This window comes from Drosophila hydei, unplaced genomic scaffold (genome assembly GCF_003285905.1).
Source record: "Drosophila hydei strain 15085-1641.00,03,60 unplaced genomic scaffold, DhydRS2 tig00000172-arrow-pilon, whole genome shotgun sequence".
Classification (NCBI taxonomy): Eukaryota; Metazoa; Arthropoda; class Insecta; order Diptera; family Drosophilidae; genus Drosophila; species Drosophila hydei.
Genome location: NW_022045682.1, coordinates 1,070,751 through 1,095,868, shown reverse-complemented (window position 1 = coordinate 1,095,868; position 25,118 = coordinate 1,070,751). Strand labels below are relative to the sequence as shown.

The window sequence follows — 25,118 nt, the reverse complement described above, 5'->3', positions numbered from 1 at the left end:
GCACTAAGTGGACGGCAACGTTTACACATGGAAGACGAATTCTTAACTATTTAAACTAAATAAATTGCACTACATAATAAAAGCTTAGACGACGCCAAAGTGAACCACTTTGATGGAGGACGAAGAGCTGGATGTTTGTTTGCTGTTGCTTGATGGCTCCTCCTCGCCTCTCCTTCTCGTTGGCGGCTTACTGACATCTGCAGAGAATAATATATCAGCTGGCTGATATCATATGTATGCGTGGATTTTACTCACTCGTTGTGATGGGATTAAAATCCTTTAAATACTCATCATTTGGATGACATAGCGGTAAACTATCCGCTAGTTCCTTGCGGGGATTTGTTAAATGTCGCGCTGCTGGCCGGGAATACCCATTACGTTTCGGTGGCAAAGGTTTCTCTTTGCGTGGTATCTCCTAGTAAATAAAAAAGAAACGCTGTAAATGGAAGCTAATAGGTGCATATGGAACAAATTACCGGCACAACAGCCACCTGAATAGTGTCCGAGAACTTGACTTTATTTTTTTCCACCGGCGTGCTCTTTACACTGGGCGTCTCGCCATTAAGCAGCGGAGTTGCTGCTGCTGCGTTTGAGAGTATGGAAGCGGTTGGCTTTTTAAGTAGCAAACGTTTTTGATGCTCCTCATTACCCAGCGCTGGCAGCATAGCTGGAATATTCCCAGAGACAAGGGGATGCTGATAGAACTTAGGCTGATGATATGGCAGAGTCAACTGTGAGCCATGCTGTGAGGCTTGCTGAGAGCCAATCTGTGATGTGAGTTGTGAGCCTTGCTGTGGATGCAGAGACGGACTGCCAGGCAACGATAAGGGCAATGGCAGGCCCACTGTCTGATCCGGCACATCCTGCGACCAGTCGGCGCCTGCAAAATGTAAATTTCATTTAAGATTACAAATTCAATCAAGATCAAGTTTAGCCATCTACCATTCAAAGTTGTTTGCTTAGCTGCTGAATGACTGCCCCCTTTTGTTGATGTATTTGTCGTGGGTCCACTCAGCTTTGGCGCTCTAAGTTCCATCAACGCTGGCCGAAGCTCAGGTTTAGGTATATTAATCTTAATCATTTCAGCATTAAAAATCTTTGATTTAAACGAGGGCAAGGGTGGCACATAATTTTTCAGAGCAGTCTGCGGACTGGGCGTCGTGTAGCTCAACTGCGAGCATGCAGAATCCGGACGCAATTCGCTGGCCAAAGTCAAGCTAAGATTGCCTTGATGATCGCCATGGATGATAGCAGCAGCCTGTCCAAAAGCAACCTGAGCGAATTCACTTAAGCTGGCAATGCATTTGGTCAAGTTATAAAGGTCCATAAACAGATCGTAATCCGCTATGTCATGGGCTATTTCAAAAGCTTCACTAAACTGATTTTTGCTGTGGAGCAAAGGGAAACCAATTAATTGAAAAATATTTTGCATTTTTCATATTCTGTTGCTACTCACCGCATCAAAAAGAAGCAAAAGCGTCGCTTTAGGTCATAAACCTGATCGCTAAACTCATCCTTGGTGTCCTCAGAGAGCGTGTGTGCAAATGTGCTAAGAGCTCTAGCCATTAGATCGCAGCGCGGACGTCGCTGATCAGATGAAAAGAAAACGTAATTCGCAATCTTATGCAGAGTGATCAGACACATGGCTCCATAAGTCTCCCAGTTCAGAGAGGCAAGCACATTAACCGCTCGCTCCGGCTGCTGCAAGCGCAAATATTTGTCTGCTATAACATCAGCCGTCAGTCCTGAATTGTGAATATCGCCACGCATCCCGGCGCCACCAAAGAAGCGCAGACAACCCAACGGACCATTCTCGTACAGCAAGAGTAGCAAACAGTCCGTTTGCGCATATTTGTGAGAGAAGTTCGCCAAGTCTGGCTTGCGACTGAAAGCTATGCTGAGTAGCGTTGGCTGCGTCGCAAAGTAGTGCGAGAGATCCAGCAAATTAGTTGGAGTTACACTCTCACTCAACAGCTGATTTCCAATGGGCGACAGAGCCAGATCAAAGCACTGCAGCACGGAACGCTCATTGGATACACAGAGCAAAGCTGAATCGCAATGCCAAGCACACTGCGTTGGCACAATTTCGATTTGTTTCACGTATTTGGTTGTCTGCAGCACCAGATCATGCAGGCATATATTCCGGTCAATGCTGCCCAAGAAAAGTTTCTCCTGATCCGGACTGAAAGCGAAGCAACAAATCTGCGTTCCCATGGCAATTGAGGTAATTGCAGTGCGTTGCATTTTGCCCGTTGCTAATTCATAGGAGCAAATCTCAGCGCTGATGTCGCCCTTACGCGACACTTTCTGTTCGAGTGTGATGATTTGATTCTCTGAGCTGCGCAGAAAGTCCACGCAAAGTGGATCATTCTCCGACCAACAATAGGCCAGCGATTCCAGTTGCAAGCTGCAGAAGAGTTCGAATCAATTAAAAATCAAGATCAATTAAGTGGAAGTTATAATTACGCTTTCAGCTTAAAGATATGTATATTGGCGCGATCCTGATCCCGGATGGTGGGTCGCCAGGGATACACTTCGTTCTGCGAGGACTGTGTCCAGACCACAAACAAATCTCTGCTGCTATTCACAGTTAGATGACGTGCCAATTTCCGTTCAGATGCGAGGCCCGGTATAATAACATGAAATATACGAGGCTCCATATTCGCAATTTTCTCCGGACCGAGGGGTCGAGCATTGGGTCGTTGCAAATGCACCACAGTCAGCTGGTTGGTATTGTAGGCCAAGACGATGTGGGAGCGTGTAAAAAAGGCTGGCAAAACACAAAAAATAGAGACAAGACAAAGTGCATAAACAAAACATGAGCATTAATTATAAATTACAATAATTGCATGTGGAATGTGCAGCTGCTGTTGCTGTTGCTGCCGCTGTCGCTGTCGCTGTCGCTGCAACTACGGCTGCTTTTGCTGTTGCGCTGTGAGAAAGTCGTTAAAAATGCAAATTTCTCCAAGCAAAGCACACGCACAGCTGCAAAACAACTTCACAACTAACTCACCATCAGTAATCAGCTCCCCGGCCAGCTTGCCAACGAGATACTTATCAAATACCATGCGCAATATATCGCCCGTATAGATGTCGACACAAATGTGAGCGATAATTCCATTGTCAAACAGCAGCAGCACCTGCGCTGCATCCTGCCACTCGGAGTGCGTAAGCTTGTGCGTGCGCAGCAGATCCTCCAATTTCTTTAGATTATCTTTCAAGCGACCGCCAGCCTTGCGGCTGTTCTTCAGAACAGCTAAACCATTACGACGCTCCGTATAATCGCGTTTCGACTGCGCCCTTAGCTCCTGCGAGACTTCGCGTTGGCGCTGATAACGGAAGGCGCCCAAATCGCTGCATTTGATGCGCACTTCGTCGCGCTGAGTTGTCCAGAAGTGCAGCTCGCTGAGCAGCATTGCAGCGCATTTAAAGCATGGCCTCAATCGGGAGCACAAATGGAAATTAACATTCAAATCTGGGGTGTGGACCACAAATGAATGTCAACGATTAGATTTACTGGGGCGAAGCCGAGTTACAGGCCAAGCGAATGGCGCATGCGCAACGTTTTAAATCAGCTTTTAGCAGCACTGTTTCAATTTCTGATATCACACTTATATTGAAGTATCAAATTTCTTAAATAGTTTAAACTATATTTTGTTGTTAGCAAAAATACGACGCACGCAAACGTAAACACTGAAAATTGGAGTTTTTAGTGATGCGATCACTTGTTGCTGTTTGACGTCGATAGGTGCTATCGATTTGCTATCGCTGACTATAACATAACATATAACATAACCGAAGTCAACTAACAGAGACAAACTTTGAAATAGCTGTTAACGATTAAAATTAATAATCAAGTTGAGCATGCGCAGCGTTCAAAAACAGTTATTAATAGTCAATGTTTCAAAATTAGCTTATATGTGTTATGGATTTGTTTTGAGGTTTGTAAAATCTGTGAAAACTAAAAATTGGAGTTTTTAGTGATGGTAGCTAACACTTGTTGACATTGGCGCTCTATAGGAGTGCGTGTGCAGTGTGACCGTAAAATAATTGAAAGCGCCAAAATTTTTATATTTGAATAATGTATTCTCATCTCTCATCTTTTAATTCCTATTACAAAGCAATGCTCAAGATCATTTGAGTTTTTTTTAATCTAACTACAAATTAAGCCAATATTTAACATTATTTATAGCCCCATAGTGTTGGGATCATACGTGTTGGACTATGTGCCATAATTCGCAGACATTGTCTTAGATTAGATTAGGAAAACTCTTAAGCGAATACCCATTTATTAGTTATCAACAATGTTTATTTTTAAACAAAAAATTGTATTTATTGATTTCACCATTCAATTAAGATTGTTATCAAATATTCACAGTACTTTTCTTTCGTTCTTTGCTCGTTTTTTTATCAATTAAATACGATTAAAGGCACTATAAAATATATAGTGGCATCATATATATGTATATAATAATCACTAAATAAACAGCAACGTATCGTTAAATAACTAAATGTATAGATTAATGAATAACTAAAATATATATCGCATTTGAGAAAACTTAACACAACAAATTACGTATACGCTGCGTGGTGCATACCGATATTTTCCTTTTCTTTAGTCATATATATTAAATAAGATTAATGTACATGTGTTTACATAGTTATGTATATATATATTTTTATTTATTTATATATGACGGCGGATTTGCGCGCCTAATGACTGCGATCTGTTGTTATTACTACAGATTGTGCTTACTTAAAATTAAAAACTAGGAAGGCAACGAGATAAATTATATTATACGCAGTTTGTTATATATACAGATATATATATATATATATATATATATAACATTTCTCACATTTATATTTTCTTCAACTATAATGTACATGATAAATATATATTTATATATGTTTATTTATGTTTGGAAGTATTCTATAACTCTATATACAAGTCAATTTATATATCAAAATATCAATCGCTTTTTAGGTATATATATTTTTATATATATATTAACTTTTAACTAATTAGCCTTTTTGAACTTGAATAACGCTTTCGAATCCTTTTACAACTCAAGTGAAATCATTTACTTTAGATATTTTGTTTTCTTTTTTTTCTTATTTTGGCCTTGCTTTTCTGCTATTGTATAACATATGTAATTCGTGCGTTCAACGTTTTTTATGTTTTGAAGTCTCTAGAGTTCGTTGCGATAGCAGCTAATTAACCAAAACTTTTCAGCTCGTTGGTTAACTCGTCTAGAAAAGCATAAACAAAAACCAGATTTAAATTACAATTACAGTTAAGTTTGCTGCAGTCGCTACTAAATATATATATACGTATATACATATATATATTTATGCACAGATTGGGTTTCCTCGTTGTTAACTAGTCGGCCCATCCGTCTGGGTAGGCGGGGCATTAAAGGTGTTTCCTTAAAAATCGTAAAACTCATTCGATTTGTTGTTAAAGCGTCGCGTCAACACATAAACCACCGCCTCATAGGTGGCCATCATGATCGCCGTATTGGGTATCTGTCGCACCAGCTGCGTGGCCAAGCCTCTGCAAAATACACAAATTTAATTAGTTAATACAAATATTGAAGAGTTTCGAGTACGAGCGAACTCTAAATATTTAATATACATATGCGAATATATATGATATGTAGATATATATAGCAAGCGAGTGATAATGAAATTGAAACAAAATGCGTCGCAAAAGATATTTTTATATTTTTTGCATATATAGCTAGACCGACCAAAAATCGTGGGTGATTCGTTATGATAACAAATTAGCAGCTACCAACGAAGAATTTCACTCAAGTCTGCGCTAAATCATAAAAATCATATATATGTGCCAAATTTCAATTAGAATTAATCCATCGGGAACAAAGCTGGATAAAGCAAAATAAACTATAATCATTGCAGTTCGAATTATGAGTTAAGTTATTTTGCTGGCGCGAACTTAGGTTTGTAGTCTTGTTTTTATCTAAAAATTATTAAATTATTATAAATCAGTTCAATTTATGTAAGAATGACTTTAGTGAAGGCATTTATGGGCAATTTGCAGTTCCTTTTGCTTATCAAAGCGAATTCATGTGGAAAGCAATTTAGAAATTTTGGCTTATAAATAATAAAGGGCCTTCACATGGGTGTCATTTTCTATTATTTTCTGAGCTAATCTGAGATTAAGGGTATTCCATGGAGACATTAACAATATATAGATTTGATAATCTGAGACTTGTGTAAGAAAATCACGTTCTTAAAGAGGGGGAATTCCTTGAGAAGGTTAACAAGCTATCTCTCTTTGCTAATCGGGTATTTTAAAAGCAGGGGGAACTCCACGAAGAGGTTAACAACAAGTTTTTATAGTAGAGCACGCACCTATACAGTCCGGCGCGTCCCTCCTCCTTCCACACCGTGTGCAACGTTTGCCAGAAGGTATTGTATTTGTTGCCCTCCTCGCGTAAACGCGTTCGTGCCACCTCATGGGGATAAGCAATGCAGGAGGCAATTGTTTTCGACACAGCGCCAGCCATCATGAACTCGAGGAAATCACGTGAGCTCTTAGTATCCGTGTGCCGCTGATTGCGCTGCTCCAACTGTGAGGGAACACGACATATTTACAAATAGATAGTTTAGAGAGCCTTTCCAAATGAATCTCAAGTGAATGCATACCAGCTTCGACTTGATGAACTCGTAGATGACAAAGTGCACCATCGTCTCGCAGATGCCAAAGTAGCTCGCTGTGATGCCTTTGTAGAAGGCCGCAATGCCGCCCTGTGCATAGACCCGCTCGATGCACTGCCTCACCGTCATTTGCACCTTCGAATTGTAGTCCAGCTGCAATCGCGTCTTCACAAACCAAATGGGATTCGTTGCCGTCGATGCGACAAATCCAGCGCTAGCAGCGCTCATGATGTGAACCAAGGGCGAATCGCGCTCAACGAAACTACAAATTGAAAGAAAACCATCGATTAAGATCATATACTATCCATATACACATAGACTCATAATATAATCATATGACTTCCTAGGAGATAATACTTTATCCTTTAAAGTTTTAGCAATTGCTTTCACTTACCCCAAACTGTTGAGCGAGTTCTTTGTCTGTGAATAGGTGCAGAAGTATATGGCACGCGATGGGGCTACGCCCACCAAATTGGGTCCAAGACCTTTGAAGAGAGCGCGGGGACCTTCGTTTTGTACAATGTATCTAGATAACAAAAAGATAATTATGCAATTAGTATTGAAGAGCTGCAAGAATTAATTGGAAATAGTACATTTTGTAATCCAGTGTTGGACAATGTGCCAAGCTGAACTGAAACTAGTTCAATTTTGTGCTTCATTAAGTTCGAATAAGTGGTTCCAGTGCAAAATAACTTGAAAGCTATGCTAGTGACATGACGTGATCGATAACATTTTCGATATATTTTCGTTGCCAAATTTAAAATTGAAGTTCAACTGGAAAAACAGTTGCGGAAATTGAGAAGAGACGAGCACCATGAGTGTGTGCCTGCACAATCGATAGCAAATGGGATTAGTGATGACACTCGTTCGATAGTTTTTCTTTCAGTTTTGCCTTACTACTTTCTCTCTACTTACCGCAGACACTGCATGATGCTCATGGATTTTGTGGTAGTCGAGGAGATGCCGCAATGTGATATAGCCATAATCTGTAAAGATAATAATCGATTAGAATTGCGCGCCTATCGATAAGTGGTAAAGCAATGGACATGAAGTAGTCGAGCACTCGATGAAGATTATGAATAGTGAAATGGAGAGGCATATTGAAATAATAATAATAAGAATTTGGTACTACCCTACGCACACCCCCAATCACCTGTGGCTGTGATCTGTTACGTAATATCGTTGTGCTTAGCTTACGTCGTTGTTCCGGCCGCAACAGCTCGGAGGCGCCACCATTTGCCGGTCCGCCGGCTGGCTCAACAATACGCGTCGACGTCGCCGTCGGCAGAAATGCCGTCGAGCTCTGCAGACGCGTCTTGACCACCTCCAAGGGACATGTGACCACAGCGCCAACTGTGCCAGCGGATCTGCAAGCAAAACCAATGAAAAGATAAGATTAGATATGTAGGAATACCTTGGAGCTTCAAATATATATATATATATATTTGACCTAGCAAGCTTTTGGTTTACCTATAAGAAACTAAATACAATTAGCTTATTGAACACTGTGTGGAAGTTCTATGGCTGGGATATATCTCTGAGTTCTTCCCAGGGGCTCCTATTGGGAGCTTGAATGTCTAAATTTACTGGGATCTTTACGGATCTTGCAGCAGAAGCAAGGATGCAGGAATGCTCTATTAAAATAATAGAAGATTTCTATTTTCTCACACAGTAAATCCTACGCTAACGAACCTAGTTTGAATTTTCAGTCTGTCTCTTAAACCTATCAAATATGAAGTCTAAAAAATGTAAATCATAGATTTAATTTTTATATTTAAAAGTGTGAACTACGCTAACAAACCGTGACAAAAGGAAACACACTATTCTTAGGCAAATGGAAATCTTAAATTTTTGACATGTGTTCTATAAATATAATACAGTGAAATACAGTAAAAACTATGCTAACGAACCTGCTTGCTTTACTTCTTAAACCATTGAAGCCAATGGGAATTAGCTATAAATATATAATGCCGCGATAGCTTCTAGATGTCTACATAGCGAGCTTTGACTGTACAAAATGTGCTTGGCGTTACGCAAATTGTTGAAATTGCGATCAGAACAAATATAAAACGAATTTTACCAAATTGAACACAAAGATAATTATTCTTTTGTAGCTAGATTCTATATATATAGCTGACATATATCTATGTATTTATTTACGTAAGTATATCCACTTTTCGCTGTTGGAGAGCTTTTGCCATTATAGTTTGATTGATTTATGGCTAGCATATGAAATCGATTTGGCTTGGAATGCACTTTGTAATGCATTAAAAGTCAAAACTCTGACTCGGCATATAGAATATAGAATCAATTATAAATGATATCATTAACCATGCTAATTTTGCTTTGTATTACCCTGAAAGGCTTGTAACTCAATTGGCCTATGGCGCAGACCTTACCTAGCACATACTTTTCGAATTCTGATAAGCACATATAAAAAGTCTATTCTTATCGCCGTCTGGGAAAACTGCCAAATTGACCCCTGGCAAGCAGAAAAAACGTGATACAATTAAATTATTGAATGATTGTATAATTCGCATTTCTCATTTCTGATTTCCCTTGACAATGAGTACGATAAACAAGAGTAGGGACACAGAAAGAAGACCCTTTTTTCGCCTTGTTTCCATTTGTCATTTGTTAATAAAACAAAGTAAATCGGAGCGAAAGTTTGATCGATGAAAGGATGGAAGGCGGCGATGTCGACAACAAACAAACAAACAAAGGCAATTTAATGAGTAGCACAAAAGTTTAAATAAACACTGATACTATGTATATACATAAGAAATCAGATAAGCATATATGCTATATGTATGTACTAAAGGAAATGCTCATCACAGTACTTAAAAGATTCATACTATATTATGTAGATATATCTGTTTTTGTGAAATCAGACGTATCAAGCCACAAGAACTATATATATATACGCGATCAAGGCGATGAGCCGACGTAGCTATGCCCGTCTGGCCGTCTTTAAAGCTCAGCGCTTAGAGTATCTCTGAGTCAGGCAGAGTATCTCTGGTAAAGAAACTTTATTAAAATTAACGTTTTCATGTGTCTATCACCTGATATCTTAGATAGCGGAAGACCTTTACTTTTGTATTCTATATACACATATACATATATATATAATATGTATTCCAGTTGTCTTATAAGAACTGTCCCACATTATAGACACTTATCTTATCAAGAGTTCAGTGCATTTAATGTCAATCATGCAGCAGATCAGAGCCCTCCTCGTAGCAGCTGCCTCCCTAGGCAATATAAAAACTAGTAAACAATTTCACAAATCTGTTTCTGATTGCAGCAGGGGCTACATGTAAACCGGTTTTGGGCGGCTAAGCGCTGACCCCAGCGCTGGATGATAACCCGCCTCGCCTCTACGGAACGAAATGCCAATGCCGGAGCTTATCAGTCAGCCAGACGTTATTTGACTTATATATATATAGAGACAATATAGAATACATATAGAAGAGATCGGAATCTGGAATCTGCCAACGGCCTGTGACATAATTGCGACCGACAAACCGCTGCAAACTCGTAAAAGCACCGAAACACGCCATATGTTTAGGTATTTGGAAGATGTGGAGGTATCGAAAGCTTCGCTTTGACCCTATGGGATCAGCCCACAACTACGCAATGCCCAAAGCAACAATGAGCGGTGCGAACACTAATTATTATTCAAATTGTATCAACCTATTAACAAGAAGTGCTGAAGCAGACGTCTATTGAATTTCGCCATTAGCAGCAACAGCAGCGGGCGAGAAATTAATAAAAATCAACAGACAGCTGGACAAACAAATGACTATATCCAATCATCTATTTGTATATAATTGTAAGTATATATATAAATAAAAGTCAGTCAGTGGAGTGCGACAAAATCTCATTGAATTGTCACAAATGATGAGCTGAACGCAATTTGATTGCAATCAAATATGTTTAAAGATCTAATGAATTGAATAGAATTCTAAAGAATTAATTGATTCGGATTCTTTACAGTAATATAATACATTTAATAATATCCAGTTACAATTCATCATTTGCGATGTAATTTTACTTAATATTCACTAACTAGTTAAGTGAGCTCGTATCATTTGCAAATTTGAATTCAAAGTTTTTTTGTAGTATATGACATATATCTATATAATGTATAAATATATTATATCTTATATAGATCTATATAACATGTATTTGCTGTTCTATCATCAGCAGACTTCTGTTTCGACTGCCTAAGCTATAACCATTTGAGAATTCTATGGTTTCAGTCTATCCAAAGCGAGCAAAACTGAGTGAAGCCAGCAGACATACAACCGTCTAGACATGAGTTCATCTAACTATGTATATTGAAGTAAACTTGACTATTTAGTCGTTCATGAACAATAAATATTCTTTAATTGCTCATGAACAGCAACGAACTAGTTCTTTTAAACCAACGTATTTAATAAACTGTTGAAATTTCCATAAACGAACGAACTAAGGCAAGAATTTTTTTGTGACCTATTTGAATAGGGTTTCATTCATCACTCAATAAGTTCACTGCTCACAGAACAAGTTCATTTGAATAGGTTTTTATTCATCACTCAATAAGTTCACTGCTCACAGAACAAGTTCATTTAGTTCACTTGTCTCTATGTGTGTCTAAATGCTAAGTATAATCACGCATTAGATTCAGGCTTAGTCGTCTCTCATTCCTTCCTTTTCCTTATATCCGAAATGTTTTCTTTTTCCTATTATAATTTTTGCCAATTATTATAATTTATTCTACGTGCTTTTCCATTATCTTTTATTATCAGTCTTAGTTAATGCTAAGATTAAAATCTTGTACTCCACTCTTATCGCACACCTCAGCCTGACCTATAAACAAAAACTTTCCATCGATTTCGTAATTTCGCATTAAAATTTGTTATCAAACAAATTTTTTGCGTGTCTGCAAAAAAAATTCTCGAGGAAACGACGTCAAAAATGCTGTGATAAGATTTGCCACCAACGGCGCAATTTATATATAAAACATGAAGATCTCTTCGGGAGTCAAAGTCGCTTGTGACGCATTGCTTTATCAGGTATAAAATGGCTAGAGCAAAGCTGTTATCAGAGCATGCCCGAAATTCGTGGCTGCCACCTGCCGGGCGCCATTCCTGAGGCTCGTTTGCAATCGCATTCACATTCGTCTGTCTGCCAAAAATAAAAAGAAAATTTCGACTCTTATCTGGCGCGTGTGGCGTATTACGATTTCCGAGCCGATTCAGTCAAAAAACAGCTAAATCGACCGTTAACCGGTTGACGGGTTTTTAATATATTTTCCTCTTCTTTTCCTTTTCTTTCATTCGAGCTATGCGCGGGGCCATTGAGTTCAGGCTTTATGTAGATATCGCAGTCTGCAATGTCCGCATTCGAAGGCAGTTCAAGAGACGACGACGAGGGCTGGATATATATCTAGCATATAGACATGCATATGGATATATAAACTTGACATTGAAAGGAACTAAATGAGCTTTGTCTGTGATTAGTGATTCAGCCAGGCGAAGCGTTTGTTGAACTTGTTTAGAGATTCATCAAAATCTATATCAATAGGTCATGAACATATTCTTGCCTCAGCTCGAACGTTCCATCAGTTCATAGTGGTCAATTGAGCTAGTCAAATGTTGTTTCTGAACAACTAAATACTAGTTCTGATTATAGAACTAGTTGTGATTATGATCATGAGAATAGTATCTCTGAGTTGGTACGTCTGCACCTATTTGCATATTCACAAATTCACAAATTCACATATTCACAAATTCACATATTCACATATTCACATATTCACATATTCACACACTCACATATTCACATATTCATATATTCATATTTGTTTGTAAATAAAATGTTCTTCTTCTGCCACAAACACAATTGGAATTTGTTTATCTAAAATGCCAAGTTTATTTATTAATTTGAGATGATACAGATATATATATATTCAGATATATGTATGCATATATGCACAAGCTGTTTCCCATTACTAATAGATATATATATATATATATATATATATACAGCGCGCCCTTGACATAATTTGCGCACATTTAAAATTTGTCAGGGTCGCAGAAGAAAAGAATCACAAAATTAATTTGGCTTTGTATAAGAATAGAATTGTGATTAAGGAACTAAATTATGTTTATCTAAATGATAAGCAAATTATAAACTATATAAATATATATGACTTAACAAACAGATAAAACGTTGCATACTTATTAAATTGTATTTAAACTAAGAACTATTTGACTCTGGATACATCATATTATAGCGCAATACATTTGATAGAGAATTCACATTTCAAACAACTTTGGGGGCAGTTCAAAGGCATCAAGAGCTAAGAAATGAGATTACCTCAATAGCTTGCGTACGTGCGTTAAAGCACGCAAACGCAACTTAACAAACCCAAAATGAAACATTGTCCAAAACAAAAAAAAGATGTATAAATCGAAAATCAAGTTTCGGTCAAGAGAAAATTTCATTTTGTATAGAAAACAATTTGACATGGGAATTTTCCCTCATTGGCTATAAATAACGCTGCCTGATCTATGTCAACTTATATATTCGTGTACATATCGTCCATCTATCTCTATTTATCTACTATCTCTCCTTATCGCGTCACCTCTCTTTCCAATCAATCTTCTATCATCTATCATCTATCATCTATCATCTATCATCTATCATCTATCATCTATCATCTATCATCTATCATCTCATCTATCATCTATCATCTATCATCTATCATCTATCATCTATCATCTATCATCTATCATCTATCATCTATCATCTATCATCTATCATCTATCATCTATCATCTATCATCTATCATCTATCATCTATCATCTATCATCTATCATCTATCATCTATCATCTATCATCTATCATCTATCATCTATCATCTATCATCTATCATCTATCCTCTATCCTCTATGCTCTATCCTCTATCCCCTGTCATCTATTATCTATCTATCGCCTTTTCTCTACTGGTTATCTCTATCTCCCTCTCTCTTTCTATCTCTAGCTCTGTCTATCACTGAATCTCATTAGCAATGTTGTTTATTTAGCTGCAATCGCCTTCAACTGAGTTAATGTGCCAGAAAGAGTTTATTTCCCTCCTCACCTGCCTTACAGAGGCGACATTCGACAGAAAACCAAAACAAATCGAATGCCAGGCCGCATTTGAGTTTGTTTGTTTTAATAAAAAGAAAAGTTGACAATAACAACAAAACAAGCTGCAAATATAGAGTGTGACCAGCTCTAAGAATACCCTGTAATTATAACAATCCTTTGTTCGTTTGGCGATTTAAGAACTGAACAGCTTATTAGGCTTATTATCATGTAAATACAGTTAATGCAATATTTTTATCTTTTTCTTATATACCTATGCAATCTATATACCCCTTTCAACACTTTTTCTAACAGGCCATAAACAAGATAAATAAAAATGATGGGCGCCAGCCAAATAGACTAAGATAAATCTTCAGCTATATCCTATACGCGAAAATATAACAAATAAGAAGAGTGCATGTATTATAGAAATATATATATATATTTACACAATCTGATAAGCATGTGCAAATTGCAACTTGAGCAATTTGCTTGAAGCAATTGTGAAATGCATTCAAGTTTAAAAGGGTCTTTGGTATATAGTATATATAGTACATACATATATCATCTATAAGTTACTGGCCTGTCACAATTTGTTTTAGTTTATTTATATCGATAATACATATATACGATCTGTGTGTGTGTGTGCGTGTGTGTGTGTGGGCAGCTGCAAGGTTGTTATTTTTCCATGCAGTTGAGCGTTTGTGACGTGTGTAAACACGAGATACTGCTTGAAAGATAGAAATACTTGGGAATATATATATATATATATATATATATTTATATATATATAGAATGAAATACACACATGGGCACCAGTTGTATAAGCAGCTCAAGTTACCCAGGGAGCTGTGAGGCAAAGAGAGGCAAATTGGCAAATGCATGTGCAACGTGAATTAGTTTTTCTTTTCTTTTTTCCTTTTGCTTAGCTTAAAGCTGTTTACATTGCGTACTTTATGTGCCAGTGCAGACTGTAAATAATTCTAATATACAGCTGGCTGGCTGGCCGGCCGGCCGGCCTTTTACATTCTAGTTTTACTGCGATTGAATTGTCCAAAATCATATATAATTCATATATTAATATATAGTTCTTATTCTTATGAACGAGTTCAATTGATCTCATGACCCTAGGAATTTAAGTTGAATAAGCTTTAATAAGCTCCATATCAATATATCGTAAGTGTACTTATAAAGATGAAATACTTGAAAATTAGTTCTTTCCATAGAGTATATAAAGTTCATGAGCGATTAAACTCTATACCATATTATATATATACTTCATAAACATATATATATGTATATATTATATATGGATAACAACAATAAGGAAATTCAAAGGAATTTAAAGTACCTTAAACGTTTTTTTATTGTATTGTATAAGTTCTGTTGATTCCTGCTTAGTTTTCACTATTTCTTGTTTACCAATAACAACAAAAAAAATGACAAATGTATTTAGCTAAGACCAAAAAAAAATAAAAGAAATAAAACGATTACAAAGCTAAAAACAAGCCTTCGCCTAATTTATTTACATTTCACGCCACCAGAGGCTCGACTCTTCGCGGCTCGCACAAGTAAACAGAAGCCGCTGCCCCAGTCCGACAATAACAAAAAAATAAAGAAATTTAAGAAGAAGAAAAAACCTGTTGACAAAACACATTGCCAACTGGACTTGAGCTGTAAATAAAATGTGCGTGAAAATGAATATGCCTCGCCGTGTGGCGTGTGTTGTAGAGTGCGCGATAAAACAAAAATAAATTAAGATGCAGATGATCTAAAAATAGCAAACCGCAAACAAGCAACAATAACAAGCGACAACAGCGTAATTGTTGCTTGTTATTTTAGTTCCCTTTAGCCAATTAGTTTCCCATTCAATTCGATTCCAGCAGCTAAGCACTCTGCCTAAAATAAATAATCAAATCGTTTATGTCTCTGCCCATTAACACATACACAGCATTTTTAACATTCATAATCAGCAGAAACAGAAAAGTTTTGAAAAAGTATTACTTGTACTGAAGTCTTATTGGACTTCAGTCAAATAAACTAAGTTTGAATGGCAAAAGCTGCAATCAGTGAGACGATGTGAGAGCGTGAGTGATTTCCTAGTGCCGCTACTGCTTAATTGTTTAAAGTAATGGAGAGGGAACGAGAGGGCAGTACTTTTGAATTGATTTAATTGAGTCAATTTTGTTTTGCAACTATAAAGCAATGTACATTGTACCAATTCTCATGTATATTATTCTTTTATAATTTTTCTAGTTGGAATTGCAATTGAAATATAGACAATTGTTTCGGGCGAATGGCAAAATGCTGATATGAAGGCCATTTCCTTCCCTTGCTTACTGCTGACATTTATTACTATATTTATTTATTTACTATTTAATATGAATTATTTTTGCGCAGCGTGGGACGCAACTTCGTCTACTGCTGCTGCTGCCAAAAATAAACTAAGCACGTGAACGCCGCATGATTTGAACAGATGATTGTGATACAAATACATATATATATGTATATGCATGTGTGTGCGTGTTTGTGTCTGGGTTGTTTTTGTTGCTTGTCAGCTTTGCTATGCTTTGCTTTCTATCTTTCTTTTTATTATATTTCTGTTTTTTTTTTTTTGGCGCCTATGCCAACTTTCGCGACTGCAGCGGGTCAAATTGTCTAATTGTTGTTGTTGCCCAACTACTTGAGCGCAACTGCGCCGTTTGCTGTCTTTGCTTAAAGATTCCAACTAAAACCGGTTTCTAAGTTTGCCGATAAGGCGCAATTCACAGTAACACAAATAACATACAAGAATCTTAATATGTTTTGGAAAACTTACGCGCCGGCTAGCAAATGTATCAGCGTATCACGATTTTGGGACATTATCGAACTTTGATTTTCCCTTAAAATGTTATTAACGAGCGCCTGTAGCTCGATGGCCTGTGAGGCCCCGAAGCCGGGGAAACGGCTGTGCTCCCAGCAATGGAATTTTTTTATATTCGCCGCTATTCGCTCTTTTTGGTTTTGTTTTGAATAAGCGACAATGAAATTATTATTGTAGTAGTGTTGTTTTGTTGTTTTTGTTGCCTTCGAACGTTCTTATTTTGGCGCTTATAATGGTCGCGGGGGTTATGCAACTGCAACAACAAATCTCACGGATTTCTTATCAAGCACCAAGAAATAAAATATTGATAAATATATCACCAAATTGAGCACTATTATAATTAAGTTACACTTTATTGCCTCTAGCTGGCTAAAATATGTATGAAATTCATAAATTATTTTTTTGCTTTGATTTTCGGCGATTTCAGCAATTAAGTCGAAGATAATACACACGTCTGTCCCGTTGGTTTCACAAAGTAGAACTGTAGGAGTGTTGTTGCGATATTTTTATTTGTCATCGACAGGAGCATATCGATAGCATGGCTCTAACGATAGTTTCAATGTGTGATCGATACCTAGCACGCAGTGTAATGTGATATTTGCCTTACAAATATGTGGGCACACTTCAGACAAAGTGGCGCCGATTTCTTCTGCGCTTAAATTGAAATAGGTTTTGTACGTTTTAATGTAATTTAACATTTATCAAGCTTTGAGAAAATATTTTTGTTAAGAATATATGCGCATTTGAAATTATTGACATTGGCTTTAAGTTGAATATTTTTACTAGTGTTTATTTAATGTTAAGTTTTAATGTTTTGCCTAACGAATTTTATGTTAATTAACAGTTTTTGCAAACTGTTATTGAACATGAAACTTTAAATAATTCTTTAAATAAAATAAAAACTAATAATATAATTATAATTACATTTCAAGCCCTGACACATGTCTCTCTCTCTCTCCCATTAGTGTAAATATCAAACCTTTTTAATATATTTTATGTATGGCCCTTGTTTTTGACCATATTGCCGTTGCATAAACATGTCCCCAATTGCAAATGAAAATAACTTTAATTGTCAACTGGCAAGTCAAGGTCAACAATTGTGGTCGCTAGCTGTGTCCCCAAAGCAGCTGTCGACACTGTCAATTGCTTTTAAATAATGCGGAAAAATGAACAACAATATAAAACTGTAGTTTTTTATATATGTATATGTATATATATTATAATTCCTTGATTTATGTTTATTATGGGCAAAATAGAGTTGAGGCATTTCGTTCACAATACGTTCAATAGAATGGTTCATTCAAATGAACCACTGAATGAGTTCAGTGAGCTAATAGCCGATATGATTTTGCTCGGCTATCGGCCATGAATGATTTATTTGTTCTTTAGCTAAATGATTTGTTCATAGGTTTATATTCTAAATAATTTAACCAACGAATAAAATAAATAATATAGTTAACGACTCGAAAATTAAGTGCTGAACTTATTCACAACTGATTGAACTAGAATATGATACTCTAACACAAGCAGCTAAACTAGTGAACTAACTAAACGATTCGATAATTGAACTAGAACTAGCAGCTCCAATTCGAATAGATTAAATAATATAGTCAAATCGATGCATGTCTGCGACTTAGTTGACCCTGACATTAACACAGCCTGTTTTACCCTTTGAGCCGGCTCTGAATGTGCCGTGCCACGTGGCACTCAATGCACGTTTGACCACACAGCCACTGCATTGGAGTCGATTGAAACAATGGGCACAAATAGGCGTCGCTCCCGTCTGCATAGCCTTCTCGCTCACTCACATTCGCGCTCGTACCACGTTACGTATGAGTAATCCGGCTGCTGCCACTGCTGGCAAAGCTAATTAAAGGCCACTGTTGTTTAACTCCATGGCCGACCTTGGTCGCCATTTTGACTTGCCATTTGCCGGTTTGTCAACGGAGGTCAATTCTGGCCCTCGTGGAACGTCCACATGTCCACATGTAAATGTGTGTGTCTTTGTAAAAATTGGCAAAGCATTTAATAAGCAAATACAGCCACATAAATTTCAACCCACTGTTTAGCTAAGCACTCAAAAAAATAATAAGCTATTTACTATATTAAGCACAGTCCTTGAGTGATCTTCATTTGTGACGATGGTTGCCTTGTTTGCGATATTTGCCAAAAAAGAAAGCTATCGATATCATATCTGATCATATTTATTTTATACTCCTTTCTTGCAGTGTTGAAAAACTTTAGTTGAAGGACAAAGAGGAGCTGCTAGCGCAAATGCCAAACACCTGATAAAAAAAACCGTAGCTAGAACCCCCAACTGCAGAGCTGTGTTGTTTAATATGTTAAGTTCTACTTTTTATGGCTAAAGTTTCCTTGGAAATGAGCGCATCGAATAACAATTCGCGTATCTGTTATAACAACCATACCAACACACAAACATTCCAATACATACACACGCACACAGACATCGATCAACACCACGCATGGTGCGAACTGTCAGCAGAAAATTATTGTGGAGCTGGCACTAGAGTGCGGGAGCGGTGGCGGGAGCGGGTGCGGTGTTCGCTACTGGCTGGCGTCATTTTTTCATTTCTTTTATTTTGCGTGTTGTGGGGCTTGCGTGATTCATGATGCATGGGCTGGCAAGCTAACTTACTTGCCAACTCCAATGCAACACCCAGAACTTTCGGTGCGTCTATATGTCCGTTTTAATTACTAGAACTGGAACTGTAACTGAAGCTGGCTGGCTGACTAAGGCTTGAAATAGTTTTGAATGTCGCCACTTGACGCCAGTAAGAATGTCAATTCACGCAGGCCCACACACACGCACAACTCAGCAGCGACCTTGAAAATAACTCCCCATCCCTGGCATGAGTGCATGTCCATTTGAAATGGCGAAAAAATTGCGATTAAAATGATTTTCGGCTGTCTCACAGCTGTGCGGCATAAACAAAACAAATGAGCATGAGCAAAGCGGAGTCAGAAGATTGAGAGAGTGAGCGAGATTGCGGGGGCAACATTTAATAGAGAGCACAGGTAGTGGAGAAAAAATAAAGTGTAGGGGGTCTAGCTGTATACTCTCTTTCTCGCGCCGGCGACACGTGCACGTCGCGATGGCGGCGCTACGTGGCGTATACGTATTGCGCTGACGCCGTAGCCATTTTGGCAAATGTGTTGTGAAAACGCATGCAAAGACGAACTGTGTTATTGTTGCTATTATTGCTTTAGCTGCCGCTCGTTGTTGTTGCCGCTGCTGCTGCCTCTGGTACTGCTGATTTGGGGTGTACAGTTGCGCTAAGCAGCGCAGCGTGGCCAGCCCAAAAAGCAAAAAACGCACAAAAAACAAAAGCGCAAAACTCCCTAACCAACACAAAGGAGTCAGAAGGGGGGTTAGAGTTGGCGGGCTGGCATGTTATTGCATGCAGCATTAATGCCGAACCTTGTGTTGGCTCTCTTTCCGCTGAGCGAATGAGAATGACAATGAGAGCACAAACGAAAGAGAGAGAGAGAGAGAGAGCAGCTGTGATGCGGTGGGCAACATGTGAGCGCAAAAATACAAACACAAATGCAAGCGGCGTTTAAATGTGCTGGTAACATGCATAAACAAGAAACCGAAACTCAACGAATATCAAATGCGCTTAAAAATAGTTTGCAGTTTAAAGTTACAAACATATTTTAAAATTTCAAAACGTTGATTTTAAGAAATATCTATTACATTACTGATTTTATATTTATCTCCTTTCAATTTTGATTATACATAACTAGTCAGATTCTGATTTCATACACACTCAAACCCATTATATCTCAAATTGGTACATTTTCCAGCATCCGAAAAGTATGCAATAGAAATTTTTGCAAGAACACATTTTCTTCAATAAAAACCAAAGCTGTAAATACGATTATAAATTTCCATTCAGTTCAGATTTTAAGGGATGGAACAGTGCGTAACGAACAGAGCCTAAAAATCGCAAGGTCTCGAACGAAGGGTAGCGCAAAACACGAGACGAGGACGAGAACGAGAACGCAAACGAAAGCGGACACCCGACAGCAGCAGCAACAGCAAAAGCGAATAAAAAAAACAGCAACAAAGATGTCGGCAACACGACAATGACGACGTTGCCACGTTGCAGTGCCGATTCGCCTCACGCACGCACACACACACACATAAATATAGAAACTTGGGCCAACATCTGGCTCTGCTCCTTGGATTCAGAATCAGTTCGTTGTCGTCAGTCAGTCAGATTAGTTCGATTCCTGCGAATTCCAAACGCCTTCCGAAGCGCAGCGCACAAAGTACACAAAGTCCACAACAAATTTGGAACGCACTGCAAAAGGGCAGTAGCAGCAGCAGCAGCAGCAACAACAACAGCAGAGAATCAGAAGTGTAGCCCACGGCACAGAGTCTTAATACAACAATTAAATTAGGCGAATTGAATTTCTCTCGAACTGTGCGTGTGTATCTGTGTGTCTGTGCCGCGCGTGTGTGTGTGTGTCCAAGTGGCGCGTCCTTGGGGCTGGGCCTGGCACTAAACAAATAACTGAAGCCAAAAAGCAGGCGCCGCACAAGGATACAACCTAAGCCCACACAGCTGCAGCAGCAATCAGAACCAGGCCAACAACAACAACAGAAGAAGAATCAGCAGCACAGTAGAAAATCAATTTTCGTGAAAATACATAAATTGCAAACCAAAAAAAAAAAACAAGTGAAACAAACAGACGGACAACCAAATACCTGCTAAGCACCAATACAGCCGAAAGAATACCGTACAGTGTGTGCAGTGTGCGTGTGGGCGCAACAACAGCAAGCAAGCAAGCATAAGGAGTGGAAGAAACGAAGAGCGAAGAGAAGTGAAGCGCAGAGCATTACCATCACCAACTACTGCACGTCCTCGGCCGCCATGCTGGACTAGCACACGCTTGTTGTTGTATCTGCCGAAGATACACATAATACAAATACAATAAAAGCAACAATAACAAACGCAAAACAAAATCAAAGAATAACGGGCTTGCCTGGCTGGTTAGGCCTGTCTGTGGAGGAGTCGCAGCAACAGCAGCAGTAGCAGTAACAACAACAACAATACCAAATTCAGCTCTTCGAGAATTCTGATGCACATATAAACATAGACGCACATACGTATATATATATATATACTTAAATAGAAATATACATACTAATAAGCATAGCAGCTCTTGCTCTGAGCAGCCTGCCGACATCCTCCATTCATAAAAGGCCTAACCAAACGATATGAGACAACAGTTAAACACAATTTATAATCTATAAATAACTAAAAATCTATATAAATAATATCAACTACCAGGCAACTAAACTTTTCAGTAAAAAAAAAAAAAAAAAACTAGCACTCAACAATTTTAATACCAACCAATTATATTAATAAAGAGCATCTGTGATTCGCATATAAAGAAAAAATTAAAAAAAAAATAACTTATTTTCATACTGCACTTTTTTCTAAAACTGAGAAAAAATTACATTTTTAAAACAAATAATTTGGCATCAAATTAATTAATAATTAAGCTTAAATAAAACCAAACTAATTCAAGTAGCTGGCTTCAGGCTTGACACAAACGCAAAAGCAATCGCTACAACAACAGCAGCAACGAGCAACAACAAATTCATACAAGGTCAACGGATTTAATATTTTTGTAAGTATATATACACATACATACATACATATCAGAATATACATACATATGCAAGTGCACATGTGCATGTCAATTAAAGCAGTGATTTCTGCTCGCCCATGAACATATTTTTATATCGAGTGTTTCCCAGAAATGAAGAAAGCGAAAGAATTAAATTAAGGTACCTTTAAAATACCCTTTAGTTGAATGCAGCATGGTTATGCTTGAAGAAAATGAAGCAACAGTTGGTTAAGTTCGCTATATTTGTTGTTGAATTATTTAGAAAATAGCAGTTACTCTATTAGTCATATGTAAACTAATAGCTATTATACAATATAATATAATATCCCCTTACACCAATTGACAATTGTTAGGGTATAAGAAATTAACGCTTCATAGGCACTTTCGCGACTGTAATTGGGGCAAAAACAAAATTAATTGGCTGGCAAGTGCGATGCGCACAGCGGGTGCCACAGGACCCAAGGGGGAATGAAGGATATACAATGTCAACGATATGGAACTATCTGAGAATTTGCAAATCGCGAATTGCGAGCTGGCTGCGTTCTCCGCTACCTGCTGCGGCTGCCGCTGCGAAATGTCAACGGTATTTTTAACAGCTAAGTAAAAGAAAAAGCTGTAAAGCGAATGGTCTGTGTTAAAGCGAGTGTCCGGTGTCTCGCTCTCCCTGTCAATGTCTGCATTGGCTGACAACAGATAAGAAATACTTATTGTATTGATTTTGTATTTTAAGCTGCATATTTAGTTAGCCTTCTGTATTAGATTACTGTCTCAGACGGATGTACAAGTGCGCAGAGACGTCTAGCACAAGCCAGGGCTGCCAACGCAATTATTAAATTAGCTTAGTTCGGTTCATGGAACCGAACTTTTTGTTCGCGAATCATATTTATGCGCAGAAATCACTTTGTTATATTAGGGATGTATTGTAAAATGCAGGGCTCTTTTACTTGTAACTAGTTTAGTTCACATCAACTTTGTTTGCAGCCCTCAAGAAGTCACAGCGCTGCACCCTTAAGCACACATTTCATACACTCACTCACCTACATCTCTAAGTATTATTCAAGAGCACGACTAATACAAATACTAATTTCCACAAATCAGCAACGGGGCATTAGCGCCCGACATATTTGCCCCATGTTGGGGCGTCGACGTTGGCTTTTGTTGGCTTCGACACACAAATGGTCGTAATAAATATAGTCATAGTAACCCAGTAAAACAAGTGTAATGGTAATGAATGATATTCGCCATTTAGGCCAATCAATCACATCATCAATCAGTCAAGTAGTCAAACCAGCCAGCATTTTTTCTTTGGCTAGTCTGTCAATCAACAAAAAGGGAAATAGGAATAAAACAAAATGCTAGTTAGATGCGGCTGGTCTTGATGGAGGCTATAGCAAGTAAGCCGACTTAACATTGAATATAAATACTCTTTTCGCGTCGTGAACGAGTATAAAAATATATGAAAACAATATTTCTTATCGATTACATTTATATTACTTATTAAATGCAGTAAATATAGGGGACTAAAATGTTTATAATTTTGGCGAATTAATGAGTTTTTTCAACGGAAAAACTGTTTTTTCGAGACTTAACGGGGGAGAAATTATCGCGACTCGACTGAGCTAAGAAATGCCAAGAACAAAATATTATATTTCTCCCTCTAGACATTTTCATGGCAGTGCAGTCAACTGTTTGTATTATTTTGGAAGGGGAAATAGCTCATTACGTATGCGGTTTATAGCAGCTAATATGGTTTGCAAATTGGTTCAATAACGGATGTGCTCACATATTCGATACGTAATGCCAAAGTCTAAAGGATATGGCCATAAATTATAGTATATATATTTTATTAGCCAAAACGACAGCATCATCATCATTATCATCATCATCATGAGCAAAGTTGTGACTGTCAACGGCGTTTGCTTGACTCTTTATTTTGCATATTTGATTTTTGAATTTTGTCATAAATACCCTGTACTCACTGCAAGCGCATTAGTAGTGCTTATGCTATTCTATCTAACACGCAGAGAAAAGCTTACTTAGCTCGACAAATAGTATATATAGATATGACATAAGAGTTACTATCATGCTTATAGTGGTACCAAAGCTCATGCTTATGACAATAATAATATGCATCGATGATGATAATAACAACAATATGTATAACAATATTACTAATTACAATTATCTAGTCGGATACTCCCGATGGTCGCACACTTGGTGCTCTTATAATCCATTCCTTTTGGCCTTGATTGAGGCCAAAACGTGCGGCTTTCATAGAGCGAAAAAGTGGGCGTATTTGATGCAGAAAAGGGGGCACTGAAAAAAACAAACATTCGAGATTATTAAATGCTGCAAAATGTGGCAAGCGACTCATATTCGAAGCAGAGAACTAATGGCAGCTGCAGTTGCCATTATGTTGAATAAAATGTGTGTAAGATGTATACATATATAGAGTATACATAACATAGGTATATAATATATATTCCAGACTGTAGTACGAGTATTTATGGGGTATATTAAATAGTATATATATGCAAGTGTTAAGTTGTCTATGTTTATAGAAGTAAAGGGAAAAGTGATATTTATATAAGGTAACGCGATTAGCACAGTAAAAACGACAAAATATAATTTAAATGTAAATTTAAATAGTTTTTAAATCTAACAAAATTCGTAAACTATTCATTAATATTTAACTGATCAGATTAGAGAGTGTTCGGTTGTGAGGAGCATGATGTACCCATAGTTGAATGTAGTAGGTGGTAACACTGACAATTAACTAAGTAATATCAAGTAT

At 37.7% G+C, this 25,118-nt stretch overlaps 2 protein-coding genes and 1 long non-coding RNA gene across 4 annotated transcripts; 1 reads left to right on the top strand and 2 right to left on the bottom strand.

Moving 5' to 3' along the window:
• Window positions 1-14: 14 nt before the first annotated feature.
• Window positions 15-3,726, bottom strand: LOC111599350 (WD repeat-containing and planar cell polarity effector protein fritz). The gene is made up of 7 exons (XM_023314979.2): window positions 3,014-3,726; window positions 2,467-2,770; window positions 1,457-2,407; window positions 943-1,388; window positions 477-880; window positions 256-415; window positions 15-197 (listed from the first exon to the last, which is right to left on the bottom strand). The coding sequence occupies exons 1-7, from the start codon at window positions 3,414-3,416 to the stop codon at window positions 85-87; spliced, it is 2,781 nt and encodes a 926-aa protein (XP_023170747.2). The 5' UTR covers window positions 3,417-3,726; the 3' UTR covers window positions 15-84.
• Window positions 3,727-5,048: 1,322 nt separating this feature from the next.
• On the bottom strand, window positions 5,049-17,121 carry LOC111599316 (mitochondrial carrier protein Rim2). 2 transcript variants are annotated; one of them, XM_023314929.2, is made up of 7 exons: window positions 16,619-16,662; window positions 7,817-8,051; window positions 7,600-7,670; window positions 7,079-7,210; window positions 6,673-6,946; window positions 6,379-6,596; window positions 5,049-5,557 (listed from the first exon to the last, which is right to left on the bottom strand). In XM_023314929.2, exons 1-7 carry the CDS (start codon window positions 16,660-16,662, stop codon window positions 5,431-5,433), a joined length of 1,101 nt encoding a protein of 366 aa, XP_023170697.1. In that variant the 3' UTR covers window positions 5,049-5,430. The 2 variants fall into 2 exon arrangements, with proteins under 2 accessions (XP_023170697.1, XP_023170698.1); XM_023314930.2 differs by having other exon boundaries at window positions 5,431-5,557; window positions 7,838-8,051; window positions 16,619-17,121.
• LOC111599318 lies at window positions 9,908-20,998 on the top strand. Its single transcript, XR_002751422.2, has 2 exons — window positions 9,908-10,516; window positions 20,581-20,998. It is a non-coding gene; the product is annotated as an uncharacterized LOC111599318 (long non-coding RNA).
• The last annotated feature ends 4,120 nt before the right edge of the window (window positions 20,999-25,118 follow it).

Coding starts and splice junctions, on each gene's coding strand:
- LOC111599350 (XM_023314979.2), bottom strand. CDS start 3,416: ATGCTGCTCAGCGAGCTGCACTTCTGGACAACTCAGCGCGACGAAGTG. Junction 881..942: donor TAAGCAAACAACTTTGAATG/GTAGATGGCTAA, acceptor TACATTTTGCAG/GCGCCGACTGGTCGCAGGAT. Junction 198..255: donor TTTTAATCCCATCACAACGA/GTGAGTAAAATC, acceptor TATTCTCTGCAG/ATGTCAGTAAGCCGCCAACG.
- LOC111599316 (XM_023314929.2), bottom strand. CDS start 16,662: ATGTCCCAAAATCGTGATACGCTGATACATTTGCTAGCCGGCGC. Junction 7,671..7,816: donor TGATTGGGGGTGTGCGTAGG/GTAGTACCAAAT, acceptor TTATCTTTACAG/ATTATGGCTATATCACATTG. Junction 7,211..7,599: donor AGCATCATGCAGTGTCTGCG/GTAAGTAGAGAG, acceptor TTTGTTATCTAG/ATACATTGTACAAAACGAAG.